This window comes from Sorex fumeus, unplaced genomic scaffold, assembly GCF_029834395.1.
Source record: "Sorex fumeus unplaced genomic scaffold, SorFum_2.1 ptg000092l, whole genome shotgun sequence".
Classification (NCBI taxonomy): domain Eukaryota; kingdom Metazoa; phylum Chordata; class Mammalia; order Eulipotyphla; family Soricidae; genus Sorex; species Sorex fumeus.
In genome coordinates this window covers 11506877-11515005 of record NW_026606149.1, presented here as the reverse complement: position 1 = coordinate 11515005, position 8129 = coordinate 11506877, and the positions used below count along the sequence as shown (strand labels likewise).

The following is an 8129-nucleotide window of genomic DNA, read 5'->3' as shown; positions in this document are numbered from 1 at the left end:
TAAAAAGATTGCATTCATCTGGGGGACATAAAGTAACAAAATAGGAGATTAATACCCAAGAATAGCCGAGATCAGTACCAGGAGGTTTACCCCATGGCTTAGAGGCCAGCCGGGCATTCTAGGGGAAAGGGCAGCTCAGATAGACAAGGAAGCACCAAATAAAGGGTGTTCGGAGGATCCTCCCAGGATGGGAGATGCATGTTGAAAGTAGACTATGGACCGAACAGGATTGCAACTCAATGCCTCTTTTGCAGACCACAACACCCAAAAGGAGAGAGAGAACAAAAGGGAATGCAGGGTGGGATGGGGGGGATGGGGGTGGGAGGGATACTGGGATCCATGGTGGTAGAGGGTGGGCACTGGTGGAGCGATGGGTATTTGATCACTGTATAATCAAAACCCAAGTGCAAAGATTTGTAAGTCTACAACTGTACCTCATGGTGTTTCACTAATAAAAACTAATAAAAAAAAAAAGAAAAAAAGAAAAAAGAAATGGATCAAGACAGAGAAGACAGAAAACTCCACGATGAGGAATAAATCTTGTTAACACCTGTCTTCAAGATTTCTGGGTGATACCAAAAGCACAAGCAACAACAACAACCACCCTACTGGCTACCTGGAAAGTTTCTGCTCAGCAAAAACAAACAAGCAAAATATAAATACATAAAACAATGTGAAAAGAAAACCAACTGGAAGGGAAAATATTTACAAGCCATCAATCTGGTAAAATTAACATTCAAAACCCAAAGAACTCATACAATTCATTGAGGAATAAGACAGTAATAATTAGGAAAAGGATGTGAATACGTTTCTCGATAAACAAAGGACAAGTACATAAAGAGAAGCTCAACATCACTCCCCATCAGGGAAATGCCTATTACTGGGCCTGAGAGATGACACAAAGGACTAGTTCACATGTTTTGCACACCGAAGCTCCAGGTTTGATCTCCAGCACCTCATTATCCCCGAAGTACTGCTTGGAGTGATCCCTGAGTCAGAAAGAAGCCAGCACTGATAGGTATGGCCCCCAAACTAAAAAAAGTGTCCCCCCGCCTCCCAAATAAAGTCACCAGGAAAATAGGTGGTTGGCAGGAAGTAGAAAGGAAACCTGAGATACCATTGGCAGGAGGGAAACCCTGGACGGTCACTATGGACACCAGTATGAAGCCTCCCCACACCTCACACAGGGAAGGAACTGCGCTTTGACCCAGCACTTCCTACAGGAAACAAAACCACCAACTCCAAAGTCTCAGCCTCCTGTTCAGTGCAGCACCCTATACAGAGAGACTTGGAGCAGCCTCAGTGTCTGCGGGTGGAACCGAGAAAGCAGTGGAGGCACCTACAGGCTCGGGAATGGAAGCCAACAGGGAATCCTGCCACTTGCCATCTGGGACTCACTGGGACCCTGAAGGCATTGTGCTGAGTAAGTGGACAGGTGAGATGACAAGACAATCCAGACCACCTCACATATTTGGGGATCTAAATTCATGAAAAAGAAACCAGACTTCAGGTCAGCAGAAGGGATTGGGGGCCCAGAAGAAGGTGGTCAAAAGAAAGGTGGTACCAGGTAGTACCAGAAAAGTAACAGGATAAATAAGGAATTGGCTTTCAAGGTATAACCTGATTGCTACAGCTAATGTCACTGTAAAGTTAACTGTAAATGACAGCAAAGTTAACTGAGCAGGACCAATGCTTCAGACATCAGAAAGTAGATGCCTCCATGATGCCATTCTTGCAACTGACGGTACCCATGGCAGGATTCCGGCAAGCTACCATGCCTTGAGGCTGTCTGAATCTATTACACTTGAATATCAATCAAGAAATGTTGGAGTCCAGCCAGGAATAGTCCCTTCAGAAACTGAGTAGCCTGAGGACTACAAAGCTACAATTTGGAATCTTTCTCAAAGCAATGCCAAGAGTCAAAAGTATAGGTTCCAACAAGCACTGACAGGGGAAGAGCAGAACCTCACCACGATGGGTGTTGCTGAAATACTGATGACCTGGTGCAGAATCTTGGGACTTTCCTCCATTAACCTATGAGCAGTTCAGAACTCTGAGGATACAAGTATCAATTAGCATCTACTCTTTAAAGAAATATGTGGTTGTCTCCAGAAGAATGAAGGGATCAAGGCTGTGGGTCCATGGTGGAGTACTTGCCTTTCATGTGCAAGGCCTACTTTCAAACACCACGCACTGCCAGAGGGATAGCGCAAGGGTCTAGAAAGTGTATGCTCTGAAGACAGGAGAGTCATGACCCACCAGGCATGGCCGAAACAAAGTCAATCCTGGGTCGGAGTGATAATACAGGAGATAGGGCACTTGCCCTACACATGGCCAACCAACACGCAGTCCCCAGCACCGAATACAGTGCCCTGAGCACTACCAAGAACGATCTGTGAGGACACAGGATTAAGACCCTAACACTTCCAGGTGAGGTTCCGAAACAAAATAAAAACAAAAAAGTCAATCTTGAGAATTCTCATCACAGGAAGAACAATTTTTTGCATTTATGGGAGAAAATAGATGCTAGATTATGGTGATTTCACAATATATTAAATCAGACCATCATACAGAAGAGATGTGTCAATAATTTCTCGTGTTCAACAAAGATTTCCTTTCTCGTGGGATGATCCGCCTCCTCCCACCCCACCTCTTCCCCATACACCCACACAAACGCACGCACACACACGTCACCTCCCCAATCCTTGGTATTTCTGATTGTCACACTGAGAAGGGGAGGGGTCGAGGTACACCTGAACTGGAACAGGCATAAGTGAGGGATGCAGAGATGCTGTCCCACTCCTCCCAGGGACAAGAAGTCATCTCAGAAAGGAGTCACCAAGCTGCTTGCAAGTGCCAAATAAAGCCAACCCCTTTTTATAGACTAGAGAAAAGTGAGTTCTGCCACAGCAGTGCACACTGTCCCTCACCAGCACCTCCACACCTGGCCTCAGCACAAGCCAAGCACTGCACCACCAAGTTCCCTACACTCCCCTTGGCACCCTGGCGGACATCAGTGCAGTTACACATCTCTAGGCAGAATACAACAGGTTGGGGCCTTGCACAGGACTGGCCCAGAATGGATCCCTGGCACCCCATATGATCACACGAGCCCCTCCAGGAGAGATCCCCGAGTACAGAGCCAGGAATAAGTTCTGAGCACCACCAACTGTGCCCAGAGACAGCAACAAAAAAGAATCTCTAAGCCACCTCTATCTTGTGATCCTAGTAATTAATTAGCCCTTTGGGGTGATGCAAATTCACTTTTTACAATGACAACATTTCTTAGAAAATATATGTGGCATCTATTTCAACCCTATGACTCATTCTAACATTTAACTGTTGAAATAATTAAACAATCCTATTTGCAGTGTTATAACAAATTTAATTCAAAATAGACACTCTGAAAACAATAGGTAAAAAAAAAATAAAACTTCAACAAGCTCTTTTTTTACAACAGAGTACACCAACATCACTGAACAGTTTCACAACTGCTTCGAAAATGCACAGGAGAGCAATGACATGCAAATAGGATCTTTTTAAAACTCTGACAGTAACATTCCATTTCCCAGAGCCTGTCACATCATTTGGTGTGTCAAGACAGGTGCCTCTGCTTGTACCACAACTCCAGGACTAATGGTCTATACTGGAAGGTCCCTAACAGATTCAGATCTTTAAGTCCTTTTATATTGTGTGGAAAAAACAAGCTTTAACTAACCAAGGGACAGGGATATGGCAGAGGTTTTTGCAACGTCCTGTCCACTTAATGCTGAAAACTGGGCTATACAAATTCTCATCTCCTCAAAAAAAAACACATTATGTGTAGGAAACTTTGCCAAAGATTTAACACAAATGTGGAGACTTTGCTCTGGGTCTCTTTTCTTCACCCTGTCCCCTGCAAACTTAGGTTCAAACTTCAGTTAGCATCTAGACTCAGGGATAAAATTTTGTTCCTGAGTAATATGGTCCTTTTCTTTCACCTAGTTTATGAGCAGTTAGGTTAGGAGATTTTGTGTCTTTTCAGTGTTTATTCTGAAGGCACTAAAAGATGTAATTTCCTTCCTTTGAATGAATAAATGACCATATCAAAAAGTGGGGAGCATGTATGCTGAAATGTTATTTTTGCAGCTATGGAAATACTTTTATTTGCAAAATAACTTGATTTATGAAGTTTCAGGTTCAGATTATTTTTAACAAACGAAACACCTGGCTTTCTGAGTTATAATCAATAATAACCAGGGGGGAAAGGAAAATTATAAACTAATAAGCAAATATCTCGTATCAGCATAAGTTAATGAGTGCGCCCTTAAGGGACCAGATACATAATGGAGTTTGTACTCACATCTCTAAACATTACTGTATGTTATCAGCTGCTACATATGAAGCTAACTGAGAGAGATCAATGCTTTACTCCTCAAGTATTCTGACACAAGCTGAAATTTCCTTAAAATGAAAGAAAAAGTAGGTTTCAGTTTTTTAATCGTACAATACTGACACTACTGGGAAAACAAGGCGTGCATAAAATATCAAAAGATTTAATTTACACAACAGAAAAAAAACTAAAAATTGTTACAAAATCAAACTGCATAAAACAATAAATTTGAAGGAACTAGTCACTTCTCATACAGAAGTCTTTCTGAGCACCTGAAATAAATCTAAAGAGCAGCATAAAGACCACTGAAATTGATTAGTTCAACATACAGTGAAGAAAATAACATTTTTAAAATCTCAATTGAAAATAACTAAATTATCTAGACTTTAGAGTTCCTAATTTCTTTTCATGAGTTCTGCGGTTCATACTCAAATTTCAATCTGTGTTTGACATTTTTCAGTTCAGACATATCAAAGCCCAACAGTACAGAAGGCTTCTGATTTTTTATTGCTTTCATGCAAATATATCTTCTTTTTCCAAAAAAGGAAGCCACGTCGATTTTCCACACCCACAAGAGTGAGGATAGTAGTTCTATTTCCTTTTTACTTGGGTATGGTCTCTTGTGGAAATAATCTCTAAGAAACTGCTTTTTATCTTCGTAAGTACGGTCTTCATACTTCTTAGGGTTTAATGCTAGAATCTGAAGAGGGTCGTCACCGCCGAGGGAACCCTCTGTCCTGCTCTCGTTCCTCTGCCTCTTACAAGGCACTGCACCCCCCAGCTTCTCCAGCACAGGAAAGGCCTCGGTGTTCACGGAGAGAGGTCGCTCCTCCCCAGATGCCTGGCCATCGGGTAGCTTTCTCTTCGCGGACAGGCTGGGGTCCTGGACCACTTCACCGTTGACTAAAAGCAGCTCACTGTTGTCAATGAAGCTGGGCTGAATCTGTAGGTCTGAGCTGCTATCCTTCGGGGCGCTCCTGCAGCGCACCAGGTGTATGGCAATGGCGGCCAAGGTCATGTTGCCAGTGTAGACTCCACAGCAGTGGATGCACTTGAAAGCTGGAGACTTCAAAATTGTGTGGACTGTGGGGGTGATATGGTGCCTCTCCTTCAAATGTAGCTCATAGGCCTCCGAGGTCACAAAGGTGCCAAAACAAAATGGGCAGGTCAGCGCTTGCTTGCTGGGGACCCCAGACGCACCCTCAGCCTGGGGCCTTACTTTAATATACACAGGCACAAGTGACTTGGAGTGGATCCCAGCCAACACTGCCAAGTATACTTCCCGGTCCCCCAGAGCTTCCTTGGGCAATATGGTGATGAAGTCGAGATGGGGAAACAGCAGGTTGCCATTGGCATCGATGTCCAACTGAAACCCTTTATTACTATAATTCACAGGCAACTTCTTCTTCCCCAAGTGCATAGTCCGACTATGCTCAGAAAGACCTTTAATATCATGGAAAGTGCAGGGACAGAACAAGCACCCCAGGCCGTGCATCAGCAGGTGATGGATCAGCTCTTCCTCAGACACCAAGCATTTACAAGACAGACAGCGAACAGTCTTCTCTCTCATCCACTTCAGGAAGGGGGCGCATGCTGCCAACTTCTCAGGCTCCAGCTTCTCGGCACATTTGGATTCACTGTGCTTATGAGCCACCTCCATGTGGACCTGGTAGACATTGGAAGGGAAGAGTTCATTGCAAACAGGGCACGTTTTCCATTGCTTTGCCTGTTTGAGCACCTGATTTGCCTCTGTCACAGAGGAAGAGGTCTGCGGGAAGAGATTCTGGGTGGCATTCACCACCAGAGGAGAAGGCATGCCCACCACTGGACTGGCCATCTGGGCAGTTGCACCAGAGTGCAGGAGCTGGATGGGCATCTGGGGAGGAGCAACAGTCGCAACACCTCCAGCTGGCACAGGCAGTGTGACAGACACCGGGGCCAGTGTGTAGGTGGGAATGCCATTCACCTGCTTCCCAGTCGGTATCAGCTGTCTGAGGATAGAGCCTGACGTGAGGAAAGTGGTGTTCTGTGAAGCACCAGGCCGCACTGGCTGATTTGCGGGCAGAATGTTGGTATTCACAGACTGACTGAGTTGCAGGACTCCAGGTCTCACCGGCTGGCCCACAGGAAGAACTCCTGATACAACAGGCTGACTAAGCTGAAGAACTCCAGAAGTCAGACCCTGGTTCACAGGAAGAACACCTGACGACACTGCCTGGTTGGGAGGAAGGAGTCCAGACGGTACCACCTGGCCAGGGGGGAGGACCCTCAGTGGAACTGTCTGGCCAGGGGGGAGTACTCGTGTTGGGACAGTCAGCCCGCCGGGGAGAACCCCTGAAGGGGCAGTCTGGCCAATGGGCAGAACCCCTGACTGAACCATCTGGCCAGCAGGGAGAACCCCAGAAGTTGCTGTCTGTCCTGAGGGGATAACCCCAGCAGGAGTCATCTGACCTGTAGGAAGGACCCCAGATGGGACAGTCCGGCTCACTGAAATCACCCCTGGAGAGACTGCCTGAAGAACCCCAGGGGTGACGGAGGGGCTGACAGGAAGGACACGAGACCCAACCGGTCTGTTTACTGAGAGAACTCCAGGACCCACAGGCTGGTTGAGGGGTAAATTCCCTGGGCGAATGGTCTGATTTATGGGGAGGACACCAGGGCCAACAGACTTATTTACTGGGCCAACTGGCTGATTCAAGGGCAACACAGGCGGATTTGCTGATGGATTCAGTGGGACTCCATGAGAGAGAAAGACTGGCTGAGGAGCAGAAGGCTGCAGAGTGAGGCTGCTCTGGCCCACTGGCAGAGGATTGGAGACCAGAGTGACCCGGGGCGGGGCAATGGCAGGCGGAGAGTGCGTGAGGCTTCCAGAGGCACCAGAGGCCACAGTCACTGGCTGAACTGAGCCCTGAACGGGTTGCACCACAGTCTGGTTTTGAGTATTCTGTGGCACCGCAAGATGAAAGCAAGGAGATGTGGCCGGCAGGCCCGGGGCACTGCTGTTGGCAGAGACGGCTGAATGTGCAGCTGGTTTTGGAGCAATGTTCATTTGCTTCAAAATTCCAGTCTTCTTAATATGTTCTGAAATCACAGACCTAAGCTTGTTCTCCAAATCCCTGTGTATATCTGATGTCAAAATATGATACATCAAAGCATCCTGGCTGCTGGCACTGGCATTACATTTTTTACAGTAATACTTGTCAGACGGTGGTTGCTTCTCGGTGGAACAGGAATCTTCAGGTTTTGGCTGCTCAGCCATCTCCTCAGTTCGCAGGCCAAAGTAGGAGTTAATTAAGTAATGAAAATGGGCTACGAGCACATGCTTCTTCATACTATAGTACAAAGTATTGGAGAAGTTACATTTTAAACATGTAAAACTTATAACATCACTCCTCGATGACTTAGTTTCACCTAAAATATTCACTGTGTAGTTCTGGACCTTCCGAATAGGTGCATGGAACATTCTAAAGTGCTTTCCCACAACTTTGGGTTGAGAGGAAAATACACAGTTTGGGCAAGGAATCACCAGCTCCTGGTCAATTTCATCTTCATGGTATCGATGCAAATGATTTTTGAATGAAGTAAGCACTTTTGTAGAGTATTTACAGAGGCTGCAACAGTATGGCTTTGTTCGGTATCTCTGTTAAAAGAAAGTGAAGCACAGTTTAATGAAAGAATCTGATGGTACGCCTTCTATATCCACAAGCATATGACTCGTTTTCTTCTAACGTGCTCTATAATCTGACATGTCACTCCT

The 8129-nt window shown here is 45.7% G+C and overlaps 1 protein-coding gene across 1 annotated transcript in view; it reads right to left on the bottom strand.

The window, feature by feature from the left end:
* Positions 1–3302: 3302 nt before the first annotated feature.
* Positions 3303–8129, bottom strand: part of ADNP2 (ADNP homeobox 2) — a 32166-nt gene continuing 27339 nt past the window's right edge. The window contains exon 4 of the mRNA XM_056131482.1: positions 3303–8012. Within this exon, the coding sequence (XP_055987457.1) occupies positions 4779–8012 (3234 nt within the window). The 3' untranslated portion in view covers positions 3303–4778. The remainder of the gene's footprint in view (positions 8013–8129) is intronic.